Below are 27,934 nucleotides of genomic sequence, written 5' to 3'. Positions count from 1 at the left end.
AAACATTAGATGGTTCCAGCTTTTCAAAGTTGCTGGTGTTCACTGTATTACACTGTTGTAAACTGAAAATCTTCTGAAAACAAGCAACTGCCATTTTGATAGTGTTTTTTATTGGAATGTGTGAGACTTGACCTCCCTGATGCTTTCATCTCCCACGCTGCATCCAGAGTGCAGCCCCGGCTTCTCCCTCTTCCTCCAGGGTTGTGTGAAGTTATGTCCGCCGGGCTTCACCTCGGGCCCGCAGCTCCTCAACCTCTCCCTGGAGAACTGGGTGGACTTGTCCTCTGTCCAGGCCTGCCTTCCATGCAACCCCGCCTGCCTCACCTGCTCTGGCACCGACCCTACAAACTGCCTGTCCTGCCCGCCTCACAGCCACCTAGTTCTCACCTCCTGCCTGCACCAGAACCAGGTCCAGCGCAAATCCCCACCAGTTGGGGGCCTCCAGGTTGACCGAGCCCAGCCAGAGGGGGAGATCCCAACAGCAGTGGACGACAGCGGAGGAGGCGAGGAACCTCCGGGGCTCAGTGGCGCTCCGTCCACTCGGCTGCCTGCGGTCGTTGCCATGCTCAGCTGTGCCTTCATCCTGGCTGCCTTCGTCGGGGTCTTCTTCCTGCTGCAGATGCGCTCAGGCGGCGCTTCTTTGGGCTGGAGGACCAAACTGCCCTCTGTGTATTCAGAGACGGGGGTGCGGATGGGCTGCGGTTTTGGCTGCGGCCAAGAAAGGGAGAGGAAAGCACGGATATGCTACAGGGGGATCCCCACTGTGTGGGGGGATGAGGACACCATCGCCTACCAGTCTGAATCAGACAGCGAGGAAACGGACGGTCACGGCGAGAGGACAGCTTTCATCAAGACCCAGAGCTCGATCTAGCTCAACCTGCATCTGCTGTTGTGGTGTCTGACATCACGGCATCCTGGGTCTCATCAGCGTTTAGTTCTGACTGTATAGAGCTGATACAAGAAAGAGAATCACACGGGCTCAGAAAAAACACAAAACGCAGGCCTTACTGTCCCATCAGCACCCCATCCAAATGCATTAAAGAGACAATTATTTGTTTTTTATGTATTTATTAACATATGTTAATTTATCTAATTTGATGAATATCAGATGTGTTCATTATGCATTTGACTCTATGTCACCAATTTCAGTTGTTATGCAAATGTGTTATTTATTTATTTTTTTGTTTAATGACCTGCTTGACCATATTTTGTCCAGTTTGTCAAAGGGGGTATTCCACAAACTAAGTATCACGCTCCAATAAAGTTGAGGCACTTACGAGAGAAATCAAAATCAAAGCAGCAAGAGGCCGAGACGTCCTGGCTTTTAGTCCCAAGTATCGTTAAAATACCACGAATCCTACATCTGCCTGTTAGAGCCCCTCTGCCTGTTAAATGCCCATGATTTTCAAGCTCCACACCCCCAGTTCCTGACAAAGATTCGAGTCTACAAGCCCAATAATACGGAAGAACATTGTACAACAGGCCGAGCAGTACTTTCTGTGACAAGTAAACTGCTCCTCTATGCCAGTTGAGGGCATTACTTTCCCCAAATATGCATTGGTTTGTCACCGACACAAACACCTGGCCATCGGCAGCAAATCGACGTTGTATTCGATCGTGTTCCTGGCAGATTGTGGGCCAGCGGTCATGAAGTTGAGACGCTATGCATTAATAGTGAGAGAACTTTAAATGGAAGATTTCTGCAGCGCACTGGGACAGCATGATAAAACATCCTGCCGGCTGTTTGATGAGCAAGAAACTGTGGAGGATGCTCTGTGTTCAATCAATGCTCAGTGGTGGGATTGCCACCGCAGCACAGACACAAAATCTCATTGATTGTCGTAAAGTCACACTGTTTTTGAATGAAATGAAAATAACGGTAAAACTACTCGGCTGACCTTTGCAACATTTTTCCTCCAGGTGTCTGCTGGTAAGAAATTAGATCATTTCCTCTTTATTTTCCCCCACGGAGCACATATTGATTTTGGGGCTTCTCTCCCAGAACATCTTCATCAGGGTAAAGCTCTTTTTCCTCTTTATTGTGAGCGCCATACATCAAAAGACAAATGCATGCTTTGTTTGCTCACCCATAGCCGTGTAGCCTTGCCGCTACGCAGGTTGAATCAAAAGCCTTTCCATCCGAAGGGCAGAATGATGACCGTGACTCAGTAATGAGATCTTGTATCGCATTTTTCTATGTTTGTTTTATATCCTTTTTTTATTTAACTGACAATGGATGTTGATATTGTGGAGATCAGTTTCATTGCTGGAATAAAAGTACTGGCTGTTGCATAGATGGACTGTCTGTGTCTTAACTGCCAGATTTGAAAACTTTTAGGGTTTTTAGGCGTCTGAAATCTAGCCCCCCTGACTCACAAACACCAACCGAGAGAGCAGATGGTTCATCGCTTGTTCGCGGTCGTATATCATTGTAGAAAGTGTGTTTCCATCACTCCGGGCGTTTGGCTTTAACAGGGTGCCAGCAATTCTGTTTTCTTCTTGGTACTCTCCGGTTGCGGTGAGCGTGCTTCCCAAAGGCCTTTAATAATAACAAACAATTTTCTCAAGTTTCAATATGGTGGCCCTTGAAAGTTGAAATTAATATAAATGGGAAGATGTTTGTATGCACGTGGGGAAACAATGGCAGCTGGTAGCAGCGTTGTTCATCAGCAGCTTTTCTTGGTAACACCCTCTACAGAGACAGGTAACTGGGTTCATGGGTGAAGGTGCATTCATTCTGTGGTCCATAATTAGATCTGCCGGGACAACTGGCTGCACAATTCAGCATTCAGCATTCTGCACAATGAATTCATGCTTCCCATTATATAAGCAGTAAGTGTGGAAATAAGTGTGCGTGTATTTGCTTGTGTAGTTGGATGGGTTTAAAAGTCTTGTCTCCATATCATTACATGCTTCTGTGAGCTGCTTTTCATTGGTTCTTTTATGTATACCCCTGTATTAATTAGCGCTCATTGTCTGAATACTGATGCCCACTAAAGGGCTTGGCAACAAGAAATATTAGATTAAGAGAACAAGAGCCCCGTTAGCTCGATCTCACATTCAGATCAGTCTCATTATTCCAGCTAGTCAAACCTTATGTGTGCTGAATCTGATGCTCATGGATAAGGAACACAGTCGGCACCAGCACAGTAAAATGCAGAGGCTGGGCGTCCCCAGGGTGCCACCACAGGCATCACTTCCCCCTGCGCGCACACACACACACACACACAGAGCCACTTCCTTTCTCCTCCACACATGCAGTGATCACTCTCAGGCCTCCCTGCCGCCACACTTTCTTCATTCCTGTGTCGCTGGTCCATTTTTATGAAGCGTGAACAAAGAAACATTTCTTTTCATGTTCACCTCCTGCTCTGCTGTCGCCGATACCTGCACCTGACAGAGGGGTACACGTGGGTGGAAACCTGCTGCGGTTAACTACGGTGAGATTTACAGGGTGAGCTTCAGCGGCGACAGCCGGCTCTATTCGATATCAGGTCGACTCTTTGACTGGCAGCCACTGACGAGAGAAGCACTGGGCAGCCTGAAAGTAACACTTATCTGACTGCCAGCAGCTGTGCACGGACTGTGCTGCTGGACTAACTCAACGTTGCCCCCTACTGATAGAGAACCACTTGAGCTCTTAACAGCATGCAAACACAGCAGATTCACAAGTGCATTAAAAAGAAGAAATCAATTAATTTCAGACAGACTGTTTAAAAAAAAGACTTTATTTTGATCTTTATTCAATCCACATCTCCTCTACTGCGGCTTTAATCCATCATGAATAATTAATCCAGAAGAGACCTTGCCTTCATATATTACCTCTGCTCAAACAAAAACAGACCTCACATACTAATGAAAAGAAATATAGACTCAGACGCACACCGAAACAGAGGGAGAGAAGCTTATGACGACGTTGAACAAGAAGAAGTGCAATTTGAGATGCAGTGAAATCTGGTCTTGAAGTGTTAACGGGTGGGGGGGGGTCTGCAGTGCTCAGTGGAGAGATAAAGCAGACCAGATATCAGGGTAGAGGAGAGCAATAAAGCAGTAGAACTTCCTGATGGGACACAGTGGGCTGTGAGCTGTTTGCTCAGTACAAAGTGGTTCACAGGTGAGCTGATCGATGTCCCGCCTGAGATCTGATGACCACAGCTGCTGCAGAGGCAGATGTGCACCAGAAAAAGGCCGTGTGCCTCAAGACAGCCTCGGATTAAGAAGCACTGTGGCGCTGAAATTATGAAAGCATTTCTTCTGTGTGGAGGATCCCTGCGTATGATTTGACAAGATTTACTTTTGAAAGGGTCAGTTTAGCCAAATTACAAAAATACCTTAATTGGGGAAGGTTTTAGCGGTATCTTGGCATACAGATAGTTTTGGGTTTTGAGAAATCTCTCCGAGGTTTCAACCACCAACTGAGGTGAATGGAATTTTACTCAAATTCGCTCAAAACAATTACAAAATTGAAGAAAAATAAATAAATCCTTCCAGAAACACTGCCCAAAATACAGTTTCCACACAGACTATTGCTGTGTCCCAGTCCCGTAACACACGCCCATGTTTATAGTATGTTTTTTTTCTAATTGTAGTATACATAGAATTCAACATACTCATACGGTTTTATACAAGCAGGAAATAATGCAATACGTGCAGCCAGCAAAGGGCAATCAATCTATGATTTCAGCTTCTCAAATGATGAGTGCTATTTTTCAGTTCAAAATGTTTGAAAATCTTTAATATCTCTGGGTTTTGGATTTTTGTTGGTACAAAACAAGTCATTAAAAAGACAAACTTGCGCATTCTCCACTTTCTTTCTGCCACTTTATAGACTTGACTTAATGAAAACAATCATTAGCGGCAGCTCAGGACAGATACCTCAAAACCCAATCTATCTGCACGGTCACATTTCTTATTTGGGTGAACGAACCCTTTCGTTGTTCTTCATCTCCAATGGGAAGCCCCCATTGTGCTGCAATGATAGTGACCACTGGCTCCACACAGACATCCAACAGTACTAAGAACGGTCCCTGATAGTGTGCACTGTAACCTCAATACACCCCAGAAAGAAGAAATCCTCAAACATTCACGTCAGCATATTCTACAGACACATACGGATATATCTGCCTTGTGGTATTGAGGTAAAGTCTTTGTATAGTCCTCTACTGCATACAGTATGGTACACAGACCACAAAAAACTAAATCACTGTGACGTGTCTTCTTAATTGCATACATTAAAAAAAACCCATACACCAAATAAAGCTTTGTAGATTGCACTCTGATGTGGCACAAGTCCCAGCACCCCTCTCCTCCTTCCTTCCCATCTTTTGAGATATTTACATTCAGAAGTTCAGTCCAGGATGGCGCAAAGATAGAAAGACACGAGTTCTTACAAAGCAGAACTAAACGAGACTTAATTTTTGATTACAGACACAGACAGACAGACACCCGGTTGAATCTGATGAGTGATTCTGGCAGGCGGTCTTGTTTTGGAACAGCTGCGAGTTCACCCGGGTTTCGCTGCTCTCGGAGACGGCCACAGTAACAGCCATCGCCTGCCCCCTGCTGTGCAGTCAGTCCTGTTACAGCGGAACCTTTTTCCACCGAGCTGTAGTGTTTATTGTTCTGCTTGACAAAACAGAGGGACCCAGACCCCCCTTTTGTTGCCAGTCTGTGGCCGGCGTGGGCCTGGTTCTTGGTCCAAGGAGTCTGGTGGGTTTTTCATTGCCTCTTTCAGTCCCGACGGCGCTTAGCGCAGTTTGAGCTTGAAGGCGGAGATCTCCATGGGATCCAGGCTGATGGTGGAGTCGTTGGCCAGAGGCGTGCTGGAGTGCATCAGAGTCAGGGACATGGGCTGGAGCAGCTGCAGGTCCAGGTTCTTGAACAGTCCCGATACGCTCAGCTGCAGAGAGCAAAGGCAGGAAGGCCGAGGGCGTTAAAAACTAAACACGCTGGAATAAGTGAGAACGCAAATATGGAAATGACCAAATGTCAAGTTTAGCTTCCAGTACATACCCTTCAATGTTTCACTAAAGTAAAAGTACAGACGTAACAAAACGCACTTGTATAACAGCAATATAAAGAATTGCCCCTGACAGAGTTATATTATTTGAATATTTGATATTAGCATTCATATTTAAACAGCACTTTAATGTTGGAGGTCTAACTAACTGCTTTATATTCGGTTTGTTAGTTTAATCAGTAATAAATCATATTTTTTAAGACGGACCATATGTTTCGTATGTAAAATATCAATCTAAAAACGAATCAATAGCTACAGCCGTCAGATAAACGTAGTGAAGTAAAAGGTGCAATCACTCCTTCTGAAATGTAGAGTAGAAGAGCATAAAGAGGTGTCAGCGTCGTCGCCAAAGTGTAGCGCCCGACCTCCGGTTCCCCCTTTAGGTAAACACCATTAGCTCCGTCAGCACGTTTGCATTGTTTGTGCTGTTAACACAGTTAGCCTCTGGGTCAGCCATCGCCATGTTGAGAGCCATCTGGAGGAGACAGATATCCTCGGAATATCGATTTAAGCACCTTCAAGTAAAGTACTTAGTTACATTTAACAACCAAACGCGGCTGTTTTATTTCGGGGTTTTGTGTTGTTTTAGTGTGTGTGCGTGTACACATGTTTCTACCCTGACCTGTCCTTGTGTGGTGGTGCAGTTGAAGCCGAGGTTTGGAGCGTCCAGGCCACAGTCCAGCGCCAGACGGTGAAGAATCAAGGCTGTGTAAGGAGACGGAGCGTGGGGGTCCTCCTGCTCACACAGCAGACACGTGTCAATTTCAATGTCAATACAACCAAAACCCCCCCCAAAAAAATAAATAATTATATATATATATTTTGTCTCGTCACCTGGCTCTGGATGCTGCGCAGGTTCAGCAGGTGGAAGTCGCAGGGGAGGCTGGACCTAAGAGGGGCGAAGGTTTGCAAGGGAGGGATGCCGCGTCTCTTTGGTAGGACGGGCAGCACCAACACCTTGTGGTTCAGGAAGGAGTTGGTCATGTGACTGAGTACAGACGGGAAGCTGGTCGTTGCACTGTCCATCATCTGGAGGAGGGCAGAGACCGATTTAAGCCACAGTAGTAAATGACAGCGTAAGTACAACAACATCAATGAGTGGAGTCGTTCTTTTGCAATTACTGCACTACATGATGAGGAATAGGCTCTAACTACTTTGTCAGAGAACGCAAGTTTCTAATTCTACACCAGACGGGACCAATCGATCTATACGTTATAGTTTATGCCACAGCACCGTGGTGTCATTTTTAAAATCGAGAGCATTACAGCGTTTGAAACATGATGTTTGACGAAAAGCCAGCGCAACTTCATCCCAAACACCATCAGCAGTTTTACCATCGAGCTGCATGATAAAACTGCGACCAATGCTTCCCATCCTCTGCCAACGTGCATCCGTTCACTTGATAAATCACATCGTTACTTTCACTGCCGCTGTCTTCAGCTGGTTTGGCTACGGCTAAGAGGTAGAGGAAAGAAAATAAAAAAGGGAACTTGAGCTACAGCAAAAGACTACGACGAGTGCTAACAAGCATTTTCACTGTTGCCAAGGCAACGTTACCTCGTGATCTCCGTCACTCAAGATTTTGGAGAGGACAGAATGAAACAAGGACGAGAGTTTGGCAAAGACGCCACCATGCTGAAGGTAATGGAGTGAAAAAACAAAAAGGTAAACACAGTCAGAGAGTGGGGAGAATAACAAAAAGACGGGGGGGGGGGTCCGAGTACAGACGGAAGATATGAACAAAGGTGTTACTGAACACAGAATAAAGGGCAAAACACTCTTATATCCCACAGCTTTGCACATTTCTCTTAGAGTCATTCAGCACCCCAGAGTCAGATTTGGTGAGCTGGAGTTTCAAGGGCGCTCGCCTAGCTGCCATAACCGCCTCCGCCATCATCTTACGGACCTTGTTGCCCATGGATCTCCTCTCCAACAGCAGTCGGAAGCGGTTGGTTGTCTTCTTGTTGTCCTTCAGGCCCTGACCCAGCCCACGATTATCATCCTGCATCAGCCGTCGGTCCATGATCACTTCAAGCTGGCCTGAGGGAGGAGATGGAGCAAGGACGACATCTATTGAACAAAGCCTGTGCATTGAACGCTCAGACATCAGTCGATGAAGACGAACACTTTGAGCTATTAGTCATTTGCAAAGCGGCTCCATTATTCGCAGAACGATGATAAAACGATTGGCTCGGTACATTAACGTGAGAGTTTGAACTGTTCTGCTCTCGAGGGACGAGAGGGAGAGAAAAGCGCTTCAATGCTATTCCACTCAGGGTTAGAGAGGGTAAACAAAGAGAAAGAGTGCATCTCAGAGACAACTTTCATTAAAAACAAACGAAACAAAGAAAAATGACAGAACATTAGATGAACTGTAATAAAACACAGACCACTCTCCAGGCTGGTGACACCCAGGGACTGAGCCGTGTGCAGCGTGAGGCGGTGATGGCTGTCCTGGATGTACGCCTGGCTGGGCATGGGGTAAAAGTTGGCCTGCAGGGGAAGCTTTAGGTGGTGGTGACGAGGCTGCATCTACAAGAAGAGAACAAACATAGAAGGAGACAATAAGTCAAACGTACAGCACAAGGAGGGATGTGAAATGTTCAGGTCAGGGATAGTTAACCTAAGAGAAATGCCACTGCATTCAGTTTCAAGAGTGTTATCAACTAATCAGAGCTTCTTTTTGCTATATTAAGACAGCATGCAAAGAAATAAAGGGTATTCTTCTCTTCTCTGAGCCGAGGGTGGGACTGACCTGGAAGCCATTGAGATCTGTGTAAAAGACGTCTCCACTCTGGATGTCCGTGACCAGTCGCATTGCCAGCTCTTTGTTGGTCTGATCTCTGATGTCCACCGTGGTGGTGATGTCTATTGACAACCCATCTACCCCTGAAAACACAAAACCACAGAGAACCAAAGATCAGGCTTCAGAAGGACCTTAATGGAAAAATGTGATCTACAAATTGTGGGACAAATGCAACTTGCAAATAGTATTTACATTTGCTTCCTTAAAGTAAAGAATATGTAGCTTACAGGTACAAAGTAATTTAATCTTAAATTGTCATTTTGAAGCTTTCGCAAGGTCCATTTGAACTGATTCCACAATGCCGTTTGGTTTGATTATTACCTGGCACATTGTGTATGCGAATAGTCTGCTGGAAATGCTGGTAGTCAGCCACCACCTCCGAGAAGAGAGGCCCCTCCACGACGCGCACCACCGGGGGCTCTTTCTGGTTGTAGGGCTGAAAGCAGGGAGAGAGAGAAATAAATGAAAAACGCCATGAGCAGAATTTGTGCTGAAGAGCAAGAGCAGCACAGAGAGACGTTAAAGGAGCCACCAACAGAATGGATGACTACATACAGTATGGCAGCGAAGCCCTTAGGCTCTGTTGTTTTTAAAATCAAGAAAAGCTGAAGCGGCACCCAGTCTGCCTGCCTTTCCACCCCAGCATGAGACAAAGACACAATACACAAGGGAGACGATCAAAGCCTTTTGAGAGGCAGGTAAACATCTGAGATAGAACAGCTGAGAGAATACCTTTGCTTTTCCATCAGGCAGGAAGAGGTAAGCTCCACTTTTGTCTTTAGAGGGACGGGTGCCGTAGACGATGAACTCCATCTGAACCTTCACTTCCTGAGGGTCATCCTTTCGCTTGATGCTCTGCAGATGAAAAAGCCATCAAGAGGAAAAGGGCACAGCATTAAAAATTAAATAAAAAACAGAACTAGAAAAGAGATGAAAGTCGGTTTGATCAGCAACAAGACATTCCATGTTCACTTTCATCAAACAGACTTGGATTATTGGGCAATCAAGTTCATGATTTGTATCTCCAAGAACATCAAAGATAGAAAACCGATGAGCAAATCCTTAATTCAGATATAAAGTCAACGGGTGTAAGAGATGTCACAACACAAACCTCTAGAAGGCCAGTGTCTCCAGAGAAGCCCAGCGTGAGAGATTGGCTGCTAATGTAGAAGGTCTGAGGGTCGGACTGCTGAGAGCGGACAGGAAGCGGCTCCACGGCTCGAGCGGTGACGCTCCGACCGGACAGCCTGAGCAGGGTGTCGGAGCGGAGCGTCATGGGCGAGTCAGGAGAGTCGTAGAGATGGAACACAGCCAGGCCCAGCGGCGGTAGACGGACCATGAATGTTGCCTGGATGGAAGAAGAGTTCGACACAAATGAATTAAGCACCTATACTTTGGTTGTGTTTTATTTCATTTAAATTCATTGCTTTCTGTGGGTGGAGAGAATTTTTTTCGGGCACAATAAATGAATCTACAGAGATGTGGTGAAGCAAATAGGATGTTTTTTGTAAATGCTGCAGATACAATATGAACTGAATCTGTTTCTAGTGATAGCGTGCAATTAGATATCAAAGGAAAGAGGTGAAAACTACACATTCATAAGTCTGAGGCCACTTACTTTACTAGGCAACATAGACATAAACATAGTTAAACAACTACCGGTACTCTAATTTACCATTGCACTTCAAGAACACTCGCATCTTTTTTTTTTGTTTTTTAGATGTATGCATTATTCTTCCTTGTTAAAATCTGGTGTCTACATTACCCAAAATGCAATTTGGCTGCCAACAGTTTGCGCTTTACGCGCGTAACTGCGACCTGTAGTCTTTATAGTCTATTTTTCTTCTACGTGACTATAACAGCTGACGTGAGGACAATAATGGAGAACTGTGTCGACAGCAGCGCCAAACCTATCTATTTGCTTACCTCAAATACCTCTGCACTCATTTGACTAGCAGAGCTCCACTGAGCACTCAGCTGCACAGGGAGGGTCTGTCCGTCCTCAGTGAGAACCCGCACCCGGACCGTGTTGATCAGCACAGTCACCGCACACAGGCGCTCCTGCTCGATGGGGTTGAACAGAACCAGGTACCTGGTAGAGAGAAGGAAAAAAAAAATCAAATCGAGAGGCACAGGATGGGCGAGGAGAGGCTGAGGTAGGAGGAGATGAAAGATGTCACGGGATAATACCTCGGCCCTGCTGGATCCAGCTCGATTAAAGTGCTCTGAGGCAGAGAGTCTTGAGTTGCGCGCCTGTCATCCTACAAAATGAAGTGAACACAGGATACACAATGAGAAACCTGCATATTTTGTTCCTTCAAAAAAGGTATTAAAACAGTTTATTATACGGTGACGGAAGCATTCCTCCAAGTGTCCTCTTACCGTCTCCAGGAAAGGCTCCGTCTGGTAAAACCGATAAAACTCCTTGTTTTTCATCACCAGGAAATGAGCAGCATTGATGATTACTCTCTTCAGACCAATGAGCGAACGCAGTAATCTAGGGAGGAGGAAGAAGAATCAATGGCCGACTGCAGCAGTCACAGCTTGTTCTTTTGCTTCAAAGTATTGAACGGGCTATGAACTATGAAGTAGCCACAGAGACAGAGGATAGATAAAAGGAGACCCTGTTTTTCTATTTCATATAAATTGCATTTCTAAACTTCATCTATCCGATCCATAGCGTCATTTATTCCTGAACACTCGGGTCCTCACCTGGTGCCGTAGTCAGTGACAACATTCTCTTTCGCAGTGCCAGTGATCGCATCGTGATGTTGGAAGAGGCCAACGGTCTGCCGCGCATCCACCAGCAGAGCATAATCTGAGACCGGGTAGCGCCCTTCCATGCCCACATGGCGAGCGTTCGCAACCGCCAAGCTGTAGAGGATCTCTGCCCCCCTGAAGGACAGTGACGAGCAGTAAGCATTGGAGAGCCGCATTAGTAGCTTTGTTTAGTCAGTTAAAGGTGTTTTAAGACGACTGCTGATTCTTTAAAAATAAGATTCCTTTGAGCATTTTTATTTCATTTTCAAACTTTAACCTGAACAGATGATTCAAACCTCATTACTTGATTTTTATTTTTTCCATCAAATTGCGGGTGCATTTAACCTAGTACACCAATGCAACAAATAACCAAAGTGCCTGTTGTAGAACTCACTGACATAAAGAGCTACAGCATCATTAACACGCCGCAGGTTGTAGCTATAGGTGACTAGGTCTGCCTCACCTGAGATGTGACTCTATCACACGGTCCAGGCTCTTGTAAAAGGGCCGAGAGGTGAAATAGCCAGTCCAGTAGTGGTCTTCCCGGTCTGCGTAGGCAAAGAAATCTCCACTAAGCACTGGGAAGTCTGCAGGTCTGGACCCCTGGGCCACTCCGTGTGCTTTGTATACAGCGTCGAAGTACTCTGAGAGAGTCCCAAACTGAGCCTGCAGGAGCAGCCAGACAACACGACACATTGTTCAAAAGAATAATTGAATCAAAACACAGCTGCAACGGGTAAAAAAGAAAATTCCTCATCAAAATGCATACGCCTTTCATCTTACATGGCATCTTTTGAAACAAACATCGAGTTGTGAGAGACTCTTTGTTCTGTCAGCAAGTTAAAATACCACTGCATGATTCACCATCACAAGAAAGGTTACGCTGAGGAACAAAAACAACACTGTTTATGATAGTACACAAATAATGTTCTCACTTGGACGTGCATCTCTGGGCGAGAATTCATGTAGTCGAATAGCTTCTGGTAGTTGGTGTACTGCTGGTCCCACTCCAGCGCCTTGTCGAAGCGGAAGTCATCTCCCAGAGGGACAAGAAGCACTTTGCTGCGGTAGAGTTTAGACTTTTTACGGTACTGATCCAGGAGCAGGTTCGCCCTGATTGAGAGCGGGAAAGAAAGGGGAAAAACTGAGGAGACACAATTTTTGGCATCCAACCTGCCCTACTTTGCACATGCCAGTTTTGTAGGAAACGACTATGGCCTTGGAAAGAAGAGGATGAAATTAGCCCCGAGGGTATTTTCCATTGACCACTGAACTGTGTTCCGTCCTCTAAAAGCTGCAAGACTATCAGCAGTCCATGTCGGTCTCCCACAGTTCATCCATCCTCTATGGCTGTTGTCATTGGCGCAAGTTCAAGTTGAGTTTGTTTGTTAGGGGCTAAAACAGCAATGACCGATCTGCTGTATTTGTGTGTGTGTGTGTGCGTCATTGCTTCATTACATAAGACAAAGCAAACCAGCAACTTCTTACCTTTAGGGTGCTGAGACGACAGAATATTTGGCACTTTTGCTTAATTAATGACTGATTCATTTTTGATTTAACAACTAATCCGCTCTAATATACACCAACAACAATATATCTGCAATATATCTAATATATCAGCCCAGCCGATATATATCAGTGCAGCTCTAACAAGCATCCTAAAAATTAGTTCTCCGAGACAAAGTCAGGACGGATCACTTCCACCCTGTAACTTGCCCAAAAGGAGGAGACTCACCTCTCGGCTACATTGGCTTCCACCACAGGTTTCGGTGGCACTTTCCAGGGACAGTTTATCCGACCACCCGGTAACCTCTTGAAATCAAACTGGCAGCAGACCTTCGGGTCGGGCCCGCAGGTGTGCGGCACGTCGTAGCTGTAGAACGGCATCATGTGGCAAAAGATGTCCGTGTTTGATCCGGTGTCTGTCAAAGCAGTGATCAAAATCAATCAAATCAAAACAGTGGCGTGAGAGACAGCCATTGTTGACTGCAGGAATGGGACACACTAATAGGGAACGTTCTGCTGAGTAAGGGTGGTATTTGTGATCATATTCACACACCAGTGCTTTAAGTTCACAATCAAACCTACAGTGTTCTCCGGGGACTGTCAAAAGTCATTCTGGATGAAGCAGCAAATGACATCCGCAAAAGAACGGAGTACCACAAATTGACAATATCTAACAGCGCAATATCAGAGGGCTTTTCTATTAGGAACAAATGGACAGTAAATCTTCAGCAGATGTCCAATTTATTGAGAAATAATAGCGAAGATAGCACTTCTGAGGCTTTTCCGCACTGGTTGTTCTTCCAAAACTTCTCTTTCTGCAATGAGCTTAGCAAAGATAAGCACATGAATGAGATGGCGTCGCTGGCTCTGGTCCACTCACCCCAGGCCTGCCTCCACATAAACTCCAGGCTGCGCGTGGAGGCAAAGTGTTTTTTGATGGAGTAGTGGACCCTCTGGATGAGCATGCTGGTCAGGTTGGCCCTCTTCAGCAGATAGGACATGGTCGCACTGTGACCGAAAGGGTCCACCGCCCACCCGCTGCGAGGAGTGATACCTACGACAGTAAGCAAGTAGTTCAGGTTCATGCTCGGATAGAAGAAGAAGTGCAGCCTTTAGAAAGTCATTCCCCTCAGCAGGGAGCACTTAATGTGCCCACTGACCGAGATGACAAGCTCAGATCAGATCATCAAACCTTGAGACGACATCATTTTAACTTTAAATATGCGGTGTAAAGGAATTGGGATGATCAAAAGACACATTTAACCACCTGAATATGACCAAAAAGGCTCAAGTAAGGAATCATTTCAGATTGTGTACCGAGATTTCTCTCCAGCCACTGATGCCCTTCAATGAGCTGGTCTATCATGGCAAAGTAGTGAACGTTGGCTTCATCTGTCATAACCCAGCCTCCCGTGACAATCTCTAGCTGCCCTCCAAGGATCAGTCTGTTGAACAGAGAGGATTAAGAAAGCAAGGTGAGGATAATCCGGCCCTCAAGGTGGAGAGTCACATCAACCAGATAACAAGCTATTTTCAGAGCAACCACATTCTGCAAGCGGGTACTACCCATTGTGTAAAATACTGCACATTAAGGCCAGTAGGCATCAAGGACATCTCAACTAATTGTCGAGCGTTAAGGTGGGGTAATCTAAAAAGACAAAGCCGAGTGCTTCTCCAAGCTGTGACTCACTTGCGCATCGCCTCCTGTTTGTGAACGTCTGCGGTCTCCCACCACTTGGCGAAGAATGAAATCTCAGACCAGATGAACTTCCTGCGAGGATCCTCAGCCAGCTTCACCACCATGTTGTTCAAAATATGCTGCGTCTGGTCTGTGAAGTACTTGTCAAAAGTCTTGATCCAGCCTAACAAGAAGATAAATGTGAGCAATTTGAAACAACAGTTGGCACACAGACACCCCTTTATGTAGCTCGGCTGGTACAACGGCAAGACAACGGGGCGGCTAAGAGACTCTTAGTGCTGCAACAGATCAAAAATAAAACTCATGTTTAATTCAAGTTGAGCTGTTCCCCCTCAGAAAGCTCTTTAGCGGAGTAGTTTCAAAGAAAGTGAATTAAAAGCACTTTCTGTGCACTTTTGGTGATCATCAGCGTAGAATAGTCTATAAATATCCTGTGAAATATTCAGTCAACATTGTAGTCGAATATATTTTATAGAGATCAAAGTTGTACATCATTCTGCAGTTATGGTGACACGCAATGCCACTGAAATTGCGTCAAGTGCTCGTGGTGGGACTATTTACTGCAGGCTTTCTAACATTGTGCATGGTTTGAGCTGCTTACCTTAAAATCCCTTCTTTGCATTTAGCGAAATGAGCCTATTACCATTAAACCTGCTTTCGCTCACGTCTTCAGTGCGAGCTGACAATATGCGTTCTGGTTGCAAAACACTCCTACTGTCCATTAACCCCGAGTACTTCCTGCAGAGTTTAATCAAATGCAGCTCCAAACTCCCATTATTGATGAACAGAGTTTGCAGGTCTCTGCAGCCTGTCAACATATCAACAACTGTCAACTAAGTCAGCATGAGGCAGGCTGGTAAACAAGTTTAATGAAAACGTCAGTCGAAAATAAAATCTCAGACAATAGCGAGTTTTCCGATGCCAATATCTTTCAAATTGCATTATTTGTGGCTAAGCTGTCAATTGTGTCGCCATTATGCTAATAATAATAATAATAATAATAATAATAATAATAATAATGAGTACGAATGAATCAGGTGGTGAATGATTTCTGCATCCCCATCACCGGCCTCCCACTCAGGTAAGAGCTCACAGTAGCTGACGAGGCAATCTTAACCTCCTGAAGAAAAGTGTTCAGACGTGCTCAAGGCCGCCGCGTCTTAAGATACAGACAGATGTTAGACTACCGGTAGCACAGAGACATTTACAGCTTTCAGTAAACGTTTGCTGTGTGTGTGTGTGTGTGTGTCACTTCCTGTTCAACTCACCTGGATCATTGTGGGAGTGGGGGACAACAAACACTTGCAGCTTTTCATTGTCCCACTCGTCAGGTTCATAGGTAATCTCAAAACCCTGTTTCCATACGCCGCCATCAGGGTTGTCAAATTTGAGGAGGGAGTACACATCCAGCATCTAAAATGAAACACAAAGTCATCATTTGCTCACTGGACACACCGCAAATAAATATAAATATATATATATATAAAAAACATAGCAGTGATACTGTTTTGGCCAATTAGCTGCTTAGCATTTTATCTAAAGGGGGAAAACTAGTAGTTTATATACCACAAGCTCACCCGAACGTCTGCTTGGCCGTGGCTGCCTAAAGCCGGTTGGCAATCCTGGGGCTTGACAGCTAGGAAAGTGGGCCGGCCGTCGAAGGGTAGGACCCAGGAACCATTGGCACTTCTAAATGGCAGGTGGCCGCTGGGAGACACAGCTCCTGTGTCTGTGAGCTCCATCACAGAGTCCTTTATGTGGCTGATGATTTGGTGGTTTTCCTCCAGGAGCTGCTCCAGCTGCTCTATTCGGTTTTGCAGAACCGAGATTTGGCTCTAAAAACCCACACACAGAAAAAAAAAAAAAATCATAAATCGCATAGCTGTATAACATCATAAAACATTCTGCAATGAACACTTTCACATTCAGCCAAGGTAACAAACAGCAGTATGAGATCAATCAGCCCTGAAGACATCTACACAACGACAGGGAAATAATCGGACATGTCTATTTACATTAGAATATTTTGGAAAAATAATACATAACGCCTTGTGTTTATCATTTAGAATGATGTATATATATGTTAATTTAGGATATTTCTAACATCTGTGTACAAAACATTCAAATAAAAGTGCAACATAAATAAGTAGAGAAAGGGGTTTTCACAAAATACGCACCACCATGTCAGCACTTATTCTTACCCGTGGAAAGTTACCGCCATTCTGTCTCCTTGCAGGGTCATGTTGGACTCGATCCAACATCAGATACAGTGAGAACACAGCCACACAGAATATGGCCCCTCCACACACTGTCACCTGTTTCCTCAACTTCATCCTCCTGTGGAGCGGTCTTCTTTCCGGAGTTTAAATTGTAAAAATGACCTTGACGGTGTGTTTCCACGCACAGAGAAGAAGAGAAAAAAAGTCCTGGAATGCAATCTTTCACAGTGCAGAAAAAAAAAAAAAAAGTCAGGTAACCAGCTACGCCAGTGTTAATGGTTCAGTTTCACTCCTGCGATGTCTCCAGCCTCCACTCACCATACTGGAGACCACGACGAGGGGGGCTACAGCAGTGGACAAGAGTACTAAATCAGCAATAGCTGGCAAGCAGTCTGTCAGCTTTGGCTAAACCACAGCCACCGGTGGGCTCCTTCAAAGTAGCCCTTGTGCTCAACCATCCAAACCAATGAGACTGCAGGAAAAGAAAAAAAAAAACGCCACAAAGAAGGGGCTCAAACAGGGAGTCTAGTGTCCCGGTAGCATGATGTGTGCCACTGTGGGCCAGCTTTCTGGGTCCAGTCCCCACAGCACAGTCTAATCCTCCAGTACAGCCAGAGTCCCCTTTTGATCAGTTGGCCTCCGGTGCCATAACAAGTTTGCCCTCTAGGCTGCGGCAGTGCAAAAAAGTAGGCCGAGATACAGACCAATTTGGCACAGAGCAGCAGGTTTTTTTTTTTTTTTTTGGTTTTTTTTTAATCAAAGCTCAACTGCTCGAGGCAGCTCCAGGAATTAAAATGAAACAAATGTCATTCTTCTCTCAGTAGCATAGTGACAGCACATATACTGGGGCAGCATGGGCAGTGCATCTGTCCTCGATCACAAGTGCCAAGTTGAAGTCACATCAGAGGGTCTTCTTCAGCTGTTGAGGAAAATTTCCCATTACTGGAGCATGCAAAAATATGTATTCAGCCTCCAGACACAAACTGTCACAATTAGCAGAAGTGAAAGGAACTGTGTGAGACAGTGAGAGACACTTTTTATTTGTTTTGATCTGACAAGTTAAGTCAACAGAAGGGTGGGGGGGGGGGGGGCGACGAAGACAAGATATTCACAGTGACCTGCATTTCCTCACAGCACTAATAGGGGTTCTCGCATCCCTGTGTGTGCAAATCCAACACGATAATCCGCTCACTCCTCAGGCTGGGACTATCTGAGCATTACCACAGGAGGCCGGGATAATAACCTGGCACTTACATTTGCTTAGGCTGACTGGAAAAAATAGCCTCACTGTCATCAGGAGGACAAATGTTTCTCAGATCATCTGTTCCACATGATGAATAAAGCTTAGTTGAGGTGCAACAATCGACTGCAGCTCTTCATTTATGTGACACTAGGTAAATGCACCACAAATCCCAAGCTGCTCACATGATGGCACGTTAGCATCAAGGGAAACAGTCCTTTTTCGCAATCCCTCCCCAGTGTAAACTACCAAAGTCCGGGTTAGAAGGGCAAACAGGGTTCTTTGGGTTATTTACTCAATGGACGCCTCTGTTATCATTTAACTTGGATGACTTTTAGTCAGCTATCGCTGGGCAGCTAGCCAGGAACATTGCGTTGCTCCGAACTTAAGAGCACCTAAATACCTGCATTTGGACATTATTCTGTATAAACTCAGACACAGGGCAGCCTGTTCATACATTTAGCTCGTTAACCTATTTCGCCGCATTAACGTACTCGGGCAAACTTTGATAATCCCTCTAACATTAACCAGATGTCACGAATATGCAGCTGAACAAGCTAGCGTTAGCCACCAGATGCTCTTTTATTGAGATAACGTAACAACACCGACTGGTTCGCGAGCTAGCTTTCGAGAGCCGGGACAACGTTAGTCAGAGGGCTGATACATGCAGGTGGACAGCAGTCACAGTCGTCCTTCCGCATCCGTGAGAAGCCTGTGCTGCACGGCAGATTCATGTCTAACGCTACGGACGATAGCGAGTATCGCTGCTGCCTTGGTAACATTAGGACAATACGTGGCTAATATCTCTTGGCTACCAATTCACTTTACATCTAAATCTCGACTAACACTTAACCTAAGTACGACCTTTGAAGCCTGTCTCTTTGTGAACAAAATAAAATAAATATGACGTTACCCATTAAAGGAGAGCAATCCGGAAGAGTGTAGAGCTCAGCAGCGCGTGAGCTTGTAGCTCCAGGCTGACAGATTACCAATTGAACCAGTTAGCCGAGCAGCTAGCGCCACTGAGCTGCTGCAAAGGCTTCTGGGAAGACAGGATCCTCGCATCGATTGGTGATTGGCCAACAGCTTCGACAGACAACATAAATGCACCAAAACACAAAATATCTTAGAGTACTTTCTGAGTTTGGTACCCTAAAAACAGTCATATACAATCTGCCAACAAGTCAACACTTTCTCAACAACTAGCTAATTAATATTCTTTTCAATTTCATGTTTTCATGTTTCATGGAGTGTGAATGGAGAAAAATCCGGAAAAATAATTGGCCACTTCTCACCCGTTGTGCATTCAGTGCAGTGGAAGGTTTTGAGTAAAATAAAATGCTGTAATTTAGGGGAAATGTGGATAAGAATGTGTGTCCTCATTGGACGGTGTACTGAAGATGCCCAGTAATCAAAGAAGAGTAGGATAATAGCTTGTTTGAACAATGATGGACTTCCTTTTTTATACAGCACTTTGAAAAGTGGGAGTAGAGTGGGCTTTTTAAGATTAAGAAAGGTATGTTACTTTTATAATGTTGTTGGAGAGGGACTACTGACCCCTGGTCTGAGACACTTGCCTATTGATAGAGGGGCTTAAGTGGTGCCACCTATTCTGTTACAATATCACCAAAGCTAAAGACCAGCCTGACTGCTGCAGAGAAGTGAACACCAGCAAATGACACCTGAGGAGCCCAGTGTGGAAAATGTACTGATGCTTTGCATGGATTATTTTAGTTTATTCATACATTCAGCAACTCTTTACGTTTAGAAACAGGAGCTTGGCTGACATTTAAATAATTCATTTGCAGATTGTGGGGGACATGACAGATGGTATTGTTTTGGTTTTGATGTAGTCACAACAGACTGATAACTTTTCATCGGGTCGACAAAACTATTATAAATTCGGTGTTTGATTGAGATGTATGAGAGATATTTCCAGACTTAAAAATAGGTTTGGTGCCATAAAGTACAGTATTAGCACAGTCATGTTCTGAGAGCACAATCTCTCACACAACAAAGTAGTGATAAGGAACAAATGTTTACACAGCTGGTTTTGATTTTGATTTGAGACTCTTCTCTTTGGGTCCATGGTGTTGTCGCTGAGCCTTGTGGATATCCTGTGGATCTGGTATGTATGAGGTCTCACAACAAGCCCAGCCCTGAGGAAATATATTCCAACTTGCTGGATATTCTTCTAAAGTCACAAAGCTGCCCTGGTAATATGAGAGTCTGAACAGGTGCACCTGAGCACAAATCCCAAAGGGAACCACCCTGTCGCCACAGCAACAGAGTAAGCACAACAATGGTGCTTGGCTGTCCTGGTAAATGAGAGTCCCCAAGTGACTAATGCAGGTAATACCATACCAGGACACTTTCTTTTGTGGTTTTGAACTGTGCAAATGCACCATACATTTTGAATCTCACATGCCGAGGCTCAAAATGCAATGTCATTTTTGCATTTACTCAAAAAAGTGAGTACGAATCCAGGGATATATGTTCACATATGATTTTCAGAATCAGAATCAGCTTTATTGGCCATGTATGCATATGCATTTGACTCCGGTTTACACATTGCTCTCAACATACATACATAGAATATACAAATAAACAAGAACAATATTAAAAAACAAGGACATTAAAGACAACAAAGTAGAACAGAGAAAATAAGCAGAAACAATTAACATTTAACTACTATGTACAATATAAATATATATTCAAGAATATATATGAACATAAAGAACAACAACAATGACAATGGACAATGTATTTGGGATATTAGTGCAAATGGTGGTAATAGTGCAAATGGAGGTGCAGTATGTCTGATTCATTGTTTATCAGAGTGACGGCCAGCGGAAAGAAGCTGTTCTGGTATCTGGTGGTTTTGGCATACAGTGCTCTGATGTATTAGCACTTTATTTGAGTGTTTCCATTTTGTGCAAGCTTATATCCACTATATTTGTCAGGCAGCAGTAGCTATTAGTTAGGTCACCATTGGTTTGTGTTTAATATATGTGGATTAGTGGATTTGTGTTGTGTTGTATAGGCGTTGTATGTTTGTACTGTATGATTGTACATTTTATCCAGTGTAATAAAGTCTTGTGTAGCTTGGTTTAGTGGTCCGTTTGGCTTCTTAAACTATAAATTCAACCAAACATGGTGCCATGTTTTTTACATTAGGTATATAGGATCTTTATTGAGGGTTAATGAATAATTTAATTATTCTTATTAGATCTTTTAAGACCATTAATAACAGCAACTTTCTAGGTTGCTATAGGTTGTGCATCAATAACCTGAAGTGCTAGTTCTCTTCTTTTATCACAAGAGCAAGCATCTGTGTGGACTGAAGAAAGCCACAGAATGAAAATGTAACCAAATAAAGAAGAGATGGAGACCGACTGCGCTCTGGCTCCCCTCTTCCTTTTATGGTAATAGCGCGTGAGGGGAGGGGCGGGGCTGCTAGCGATACGTCATCAACTTGCTCCGGACACCCGGAAGTGTAGCAATATGTAACATGTTTGGCTGAAGTTAGCGGTTTGTGACCAAGTAGAGTACAATTGAACTACATATTCGCCACACTAAGTAACGCAGTATTGTGTATTACACTTTGAAGATGAGTGCGAGTGAAAACGAAAAGGTAAGACAATAGTAGTTAGCGACGTAGCCTTTTTTTGTTTTTTTTTAGCATAGCAGATTTCATCCATTTCTGTCATCCTGAGCCCTTTTTGCTTACTTTTTCTTGTTTTTAACTCAGGACTCTGCAGCCCTGAAGGAGGACGGGAACAACCTTTTCAAGGCAGGAGACGTTCGGGGCGCTATCTGCTGTTACACCAAAGCAATAAAGCGGAGTGACAGCCAAGCAGAGAGGGCTGTTCTGTACCGCAACCGCTCTGCCTGCTACTTGAAACAGGAGGAGTACACCAAGGCAGAGGCTGATGCCTCCAAAGGTGGGATCAATCACAGCAGAGGATGTTGTAGAGTTCATAGATCATTGAGTACAAAGGCACGTTTTAATAAAAGTTTAAATTAAGGGACACTTCCCCTAAATACACAATTAAGCCTCCTTTTATCTGCACTGATATATATATATATATATATATATATATATATATATATATATATATATATATATCCATCCAGATACCTGCTGGGCTGTAGCTTCCCGCTAACCTGGATCCTGTATTGAGATTTATGGATGTATGTACACAGTGATATTGAATGTCTTGTCTGTCACTCCTTTCAGCTCTCGATGCTGACCCGGGTGATGTGAAAGCCAGGTTTCGGAGAGCTCAGGCTTTCCAGAAACTCTCTCGGCTTGATCAGGCGTTTCTGGATGCTCAGAGGTGTGCCCAGATGGAGCCCAAAAACAAAGCCTTCAATGATCTGCTCAGACAGCTGGGAGCACAGATCCAGCAGAAGGTGATGTGTTTTGAGTGGATTTGAGGGAGGTTTGTCTTGTGTTTGAAACAGTACCCTGAAGAAATGGTTGCTAAATAGTTATTTTTTCTTTTTCTCTTACCGTTTAGTCGGTGGAACTGAACTCCACAGATGCTCGTGTGAAGCAAATGTTCTCACTTCTCCTCGATGCATCTGCAAAAGACTCGGATCGACAAAAGGTAAGGGTAACTCGGAAGGCAGGAACATGACAAAGTGCTGTCATTTGCTCTGTTATCATGTGTTTTGATTTGTATTCATTTCATCTTGATCCGTCTGTAAAGTTGTATTGCATCAAAAATTTGTCTTCCACTAAAAAATTCCAGGCTGCTCAGAATCTAGTGGTATTGGCTCGAGAAGACGCAGGAGCTGAGCAGATCTTCCGTAACGATGGAGTGAAGCTGATTCAGAAACTTCTTCAGTCAAAGCAGGAGGATGTTGTCCTTTCTGCCCTGAGGACCCTGGTTGGGTTGTGCACAGGGCATCAGTCCAGAGTAAGTGGGCCGGTTCCCTCTAAAGTTATCAACTACATCATCTTTTTTTCAAACTTGTGTTGTGTACCCACAGTAATGGCCCTCTTATTTGTAATTTGTTAATTTTACTTCCATCCTTTACTGCTTGTTACTGCTGACATCCACTGTTATGTCCCCAGACCATGGCTATAGTGAATGAGCTGGGGATGGAGCAGCTTTGTGCAGTAATGGGAGCAGGAGCCTCCACTGTGTCTCTGGGTGCCTGCCACCTACTGCAGGTGATGTTTGAGGCTCTGACGGAGGGCATGAATAAAGAGATCAGAGGGAAAGATGAAGCCATACTTCCTGGTGAGTTTGGATTCTGATCATGTCTATATTTAGAGTTGAATTTTTTGTGTGTATCAGCTTCCTGTCGGTTATTGACTGTGGATTTAACACAGAACCCTCCAAGGAGCTCCGCTCAATGCTACGCCACCTCATGGAAATGATGCCGGCATCCGATGTGTCTGGGCCAGGCAGAGACAACGCCCTCAACCTCCTGGTCAAACAAGTTCCCCGCAAGTCCTTCAAAAACCCAGATAACTCACTCACGTTATGGGTGATAGACCAGGGTATGAAACACACCTGCACTTAATGGAGACGTTCTCACATTTTTTTCAGATTAATGAACTCCTTGTTCTCCTGCAGGACTGAAAAAAATCCTGGAGGTGGCTGGGACAGTCCCTGAGCTCTCAGAAGGACCACCTCTGACAGACAACTCCCACATGAGCTGCTCCGTCTTACTCAGCAAACTCTACGACGACCTGAAGAGCGACGCAGAGAGGGAGAATTTCAACAAGCTATGTGAAGAATATGTACAGTGAGTTGACCAGCGAAACTTACGTTACCAATTTCCCGATGTTTCTGTGACTTGAGCAGCTTCATTCTGCAATCATTTATGAAGGTAAAACAAATCATTAATACAGGCTATATGCCAAACAGTGGCATTCTTTAACTAGCTTGCTTTTCTGCCATTTATTTCTGGTTAGGCAACATTTTAGCCGAAATGGCCTCGCCGGCAAGCTGCGAGCCATGCAGACCGTGTCGGTGCTCCTCCAAGGACCGAGCGACGTGGGTAACAGAACTCTGGAGATGTCAGGAATGATGGACGCAGTGATCTCTCTGTGTGCTTCCGAAGATGTGACACACCAGCAGGTAGCGGTGGAGACCCTAATCCATGCGGCCGGCAAGGCAAAGAGAGCCTCCTTCATCACAGCCAACGGCGTGTCTCTTCTGAAGGACCTCTACAAGAAGAGCGAGAGCGACAGGATACGCGTGAGAGCTCTGGTGGTGAGTGCTGCGCAGAAGTGTATTTATCTCAAACCGTCGGAGAAAAGGACATCTGTAAGTGAGGAGAAGTTAAATGTGGTGTTCTGATGGTTATTACACAGGGTTTGTGCAAGCTTGGGTCAGCTGGAGGGACAGACTTCAGCATGAAGCAGTTTGCAGAGGGATCCACGTTAAAGCTCGCCAAGCAGTGCAGGAAGTATGTTTGTTTCTTTTGAATCCGGAGCATGTTTATGGATTAAGAGAAATGTGTCATGCCTGGTCCGCATTGTTGCACAACCTGATTCAAAGACGACAGATAATTCAGCAATAACGGTGTAATAAGAAGCAAGCTGCATCTCTTTCTCTTATAGGTGGCTGTGTAATGATTCTCTGCCCCTAACCTCCCGCCGCTGGTCTGTGGAAGGCCTCGCCTACCTCACTTTTGATGCCGATGTAAAGGAGGACTTGGTGGAAGACAAGAATGCTCTCCTGGCCATGTTTGAGCTAGCAAAGGTTTGACTGATGATTGTAATTGGAGGCTTTAATACTTGTGACACATGGACAACACAGGGCAAATATGAAGTCAGCTCCTCTCAGAAGAGCATCTTGGGGACTATTTTAACATGTATTTGTGTGTAGTATTTGAAACCACCACCATAATAATGTACCCAAAACCCTTTTTTGTGGTGTTGACAAGCTTGTTTTTCTTTGTGTTCCTGCAGTCTGAGGATAAGACGGTGCTCTTTGCTGTGGGCTCCACATTAGTGAACTGCACCAACAGCTATGAAGTGGAGAAGCCAGACCCTCAGATGCTGGAGCTGGCCAAGTATGCAAAGCAGCACGTGCCTGAGGAGCACCCCAAGGTGCCATTTCAATTCTTAATTTTTCACATAGCGCTACATTTGCTGCACACAAACGCCGCATGATATTACTTCAATATTGCACAGTAGCTCTACTACTCTCCTGTTTCTTGCCATGTGTCAGGATGCACCTTCCTACGTGGAGAAAAGACTGGGGAAGCTGCTGGAGACTGGTGTGGTGTCTGCGTTGGTGTGTATGGTCAAACAGGAAAGTCCCGCCCTCACTGACGCTTGTAGAGACTGTATCGCCAGGTAGGAAAATGGCAGTCAAGTCTTTTTTTCATTCTCTGTTCTCTCTGTAGACTTTCTGTTTATGCCATTTCTCACAACAGGGTCTTCTTGGCTTTGGTGGAACGGCAGGAAGACAGAGGCACAGTGGTGGCACAGGGTGGAGGAAAGGTAGAAACACCCTGACAGTTTAGCCTGCACACTGATCTAAACACCTTACTTTCGTAGGTTTACATGATATGTTTTGACTGGTTTCCTTCATAGGCTTTGATCCCACTGGCATTTGACAACACAGATTTAGGTAGAATCAAAGCAGCACAAGCCCTGGCGAAAATAACCATCACATCGAACCCAGAGATTGCCTTCCCAGGAGAAAGGGTATGCTACAAAAAGCCTCCTCAGTTTAAAAAAAAACAACAAACTTAAAGACCTTTTCCTAACCGTGTCTAACTTTCTGTTGGCAGATCTATGAGATGGTGCGCCCCCTTGTCAGTCTTCTGTGTCTTGAATGCACGCTGCTGCAGAACTTCGAGGCACTCATGGCTCTTACCAACTTGGCCGGCATCAGTGAAAGACTCAGGTTGGCCACTAGGGGGAGTCTCTTATGAGAACACATGTACAAAACAATTGTAACAGGACATAACCTACTAGTATGCAGAAACCAGAGCTCACTTTACTTCTTTTGGTGACCTTCTTATCTCCCTTTCTCAAAGCAAGGAACATAATTTCATGAATTGTTCCAGATCAATGCCATTTTTATGGTTAAACATGCAGGCTCCTTTTTATAATACATCTGTTCTTATGACATAACAGTTCTGTATCAGCGTTTAGAGTACCTGCTTGTATTGATGACATGTGTTATTTCACAGACAAAAGATCATAAAGGAGAAGGCAGTCCCAAAAATTGAAGGCTACATGTTTGAGGAGCACGACCTGGTCCGAGCTTCTGCCACAGAGTGCATGTGCAATCTGGTTTTAAGCACAGAGGTAAGACACATGCATCCATAGATGATTGTATGGCACAAATCTGTTGAAAAGTAGATTTAAAAGCGGTGCGTCCTCAGGTGCAGAAGCTGTACCTGGCCACAGGGAACGATCGCCTGAAGCTGCTTGTGCTCTACAGCGGAGAGGACGACGAGAGGCTGCGGAAAGCTGCTGCGGGAACTCTGGCCGTGCTGACCGCTGAGCAGCCTGAGCTCTGTGCACGCATCCCGGGAACAGTAAGCAAACCACTGCAGCGTCTCACTGTTCCCACATATCCATCACCTCGGCACTGTGGCACACTCCCACGATTAATTTCTCGCCCCAAGCTAACATTACTTCCTCTTCTCTTCTCAGACAACCCACTGGCTGGAGATTATCCAGTCGCTATTGCTCTGTGAAATATCCGACCTGCGTCACCGTGGAGTGGTCATAGTTCACAACATGATGCAGGCGGAGAAGAGTCTGGCTGAGACGATCATAGCGAGTGAAGCTCTGGAGATACTTTCTGTCTTGGCCAAGGGTGGAGAGGGCACGCCGGTGCCTGTTTCTAAGATAGCCCAGAGCTGCCTGGACAAGGCCGTGGAGTACAGCATCATTATGACCGGGGAAGGGAGAGAAAGGGGCAAAGGGACTGAACCCTGAAAACACAGCTGCAGCGTGTGAATGTGCCTCCTGGTAATGTTAAAGTGCTTTAGTTTGAGTTTTATGTGGGACCAGTGAAATCATTCCCCTATTAAAGGAACTCAGTTTTGGTCTGGATGGGTACAAGCTAACCCTGAAATGCTCACGTCTTAACTAAAAGCTGTGAAAAGCAGTAAAAGAAAAAAGAAAGTAAATATAATCTAGTCGATACTTTTTCATTTCATATTACTTTTCCACTCATTTTATTCATCTAAATTGTACTCTACGTGCACATGGGAGAAGTTTGCCCATGTGCACACAGAGAAAGGGCGTTCTACCAGAAATCTCCTTTAGGTTTAGGCAACAAACCTACCTGCTTAGGTTTAAGAAAAGATCGTGTTTTGGGTTAGAAAATCATCCTTTCTGTGCACTGTGTGATGATGGACCACCACCAAGTCTTTGTTTGACTTGGAGACCAATAAGGCTACTCTAAACATTCTTCACTAAAGATTGCCATTCTTTGATATCAGCGAATGTTTTTCTTTGTCATTATTATTCCCCAAAAGACATCGTCTTTATTTTACATTTTATATGCACTGCTATATTTAGTATGAATTCTGATGCAGCAGCTTTCGGTATTAACACACCCTTTTTGCAGGAAATGCATAAACAAAAACATTTCATTCACATAATTGTGTTTTATTTTGAATGTTTTTTTTATTATCACTCCACTACATTCTCAGTGTTGATCGTTTTCTAATTTTGACTGAATAAAACCT

At 44.7% G+C, this 27,934-nt stretch overlaps 3 protein-coding genes across 7 annotated transcripts in view; 2 read left to right on the top strand and 1 right to left on the bottom strand.

The window, feature by feature from the left end:
• Positions 1–2,294, top strand: part of furinb (furin (paired basic amino acid cleaving enzyme) b) — a 58,100-nt gene extending 55,806 nt beyond the window's left edge. For all 5 annotated transcript variants that reach the window (XM_079272642.1, XM_079272641.1, XM_079272640.1 and 2 more), the window contains one exon: positions 168–2,294. In XM_079272642.1, the coding sequence (XP_079128768.1) occupies positions 168–871 (704 nt within the window). In that variant the 3' untranslated portion in view covers positions 872–2,294. The remainder of the gene's footprint in view (positions 1–167) is intronic.
• Positions 2,295–3,760: 1,466 nt separating this feature from the next.
• On the bottom strand, positions 3,761–19,224 carry man2a2 (mannosidase, alpha, class 2A, member 2). The gene is made up of 23 exons (XM_079270446.1): positions 19,164–19,224; positions 16,993–17,929; positions 16,369–16,626; positions 16,060–16,204; positions 14,783–14,954; positions 14,410–14,537; positions 13,973–14,146; positions 13,322–13,508; positions 12,522–12,699; positions 12,050–12,252; positions 11,539–11,721; positions 11,209–11,323; positions 11,017–11,087; positions 10,753–10,918; positions 9,938–10,174; positions 9,559–9,681; positions 9,148–9,262; positions 8,776–8,909; positions 8,411–8,552; positions 7,927–8,060; positions 6,854–7,048; positions 6,642–6,755; positions 3,761–5,899 (listed from the first exon to the last, which is right to left on the bottom strand). Exons 2-23 carry the CDS (start codon positions 17,122–17,124, stop codon positions 5,747–5,749), a joined length of 3,459 nt encoding a protein of 1,152 aa, XP_079126572.1. The 5' UTR covers positions 17,125–17,929; positions 19,164–19,224; the 3' UTR covers positions 3,761–5,746.
• A 2,525-nt stretch (positions 19,225–21,749) lies between these two features.
• Positions 21,750–27,894, top strand: unc45a (unc-45 myosin chaperone A). Its single transcript, XM_079297101.1, has 19 exons — positions 21,750–21,884; positions 22,002–22,194; positions 22,491–22,666; positions 22,774–22,863; positions 23,008–23,175; positions 23,334–23,502; positions 23,595–23,765; positions 23,842–24,013; positions 24,183–24,483; positions 24,585–24,679; positions 24,834–24,975; positions 25,185–25,325; positions 25,447–25,574; positions 25,655–25,721; positions 25,815–25,928; positions 26,015–26,130; positions 26,420–26,537; positions 26,615–26,770; positions 26,889–27,894. Exons 1-19 carry the CDS (start codon positions 21,861–21,863, stop codon positions 27,174–27,176), a joined length of 2,829 nt encoding a protein of 942 aa, XP_079153227.1. The 5' UTR covers positions 21,750–21,860; the 3' UTR covers positions 27,177–27,894.
• The last annotated feature ends 40 nt before the right edge of the window (positions 27,895–27,934 follow it).

Source organism: Melanostigma gelatinosum (genome assembly GCF_949748355.1).
Source record: "Melanostigma gelatinosum genome assembly, chromosome: 1".
NCBI classification, from domain to species: Eukaryota; Metazoa; Chordata; class Actinopteri; order Perciformes; family Zoarcidae; genus Melanostigma; species Melanostigma gelatinosum.
The sequence above is the reverse complement of the archived record's forward strand: the minus strand, read 5'-3'. Positions and strand labels throughout refer to the sequence as shown.

Coding starts and splice junctions, on each gene's coding strand:
- man2a2 (XM_079270446.1), bottom strand. CDS start 17,124: ATGAAGTTGAGGAAACAGGTGACAGTGTGTGGAGGGGCCATATTCTGT. Junction 14,147..14,409: donor GTGGCTGGAGAGAAATCTCG/GTACACAATCTG, acceptor TTACTGTCGTAG/GTATCACTCCTCGCAGCGGG. Junction 11,088..11,208: donor CGGAGCCTTTCCTGGAGACG/GTAAGAGGACAC, acceptor TTCATTTTGTAG/GATGACAGGCGCGCAACTCA.
- unc45a (XM_079297101.1), top strand. CDS start 21,861: ATGAGTGCGAGTGAAAACGAAAAG. Junction 24,484..24,584: donor TACGCGTGAGAGCTCTGGTG/GTGAGTGCTGCG, acceptor GTTATTACACAG/GGTTTGTGCAAGCTTGGGTC. Junction 25,326..25,446: donor TGCCTGAGGAGCACCCCAAG/GTGCCATTTCAA, acceptor GCCATGTGTCAG/GATGCACCTTCCTACGTGGA.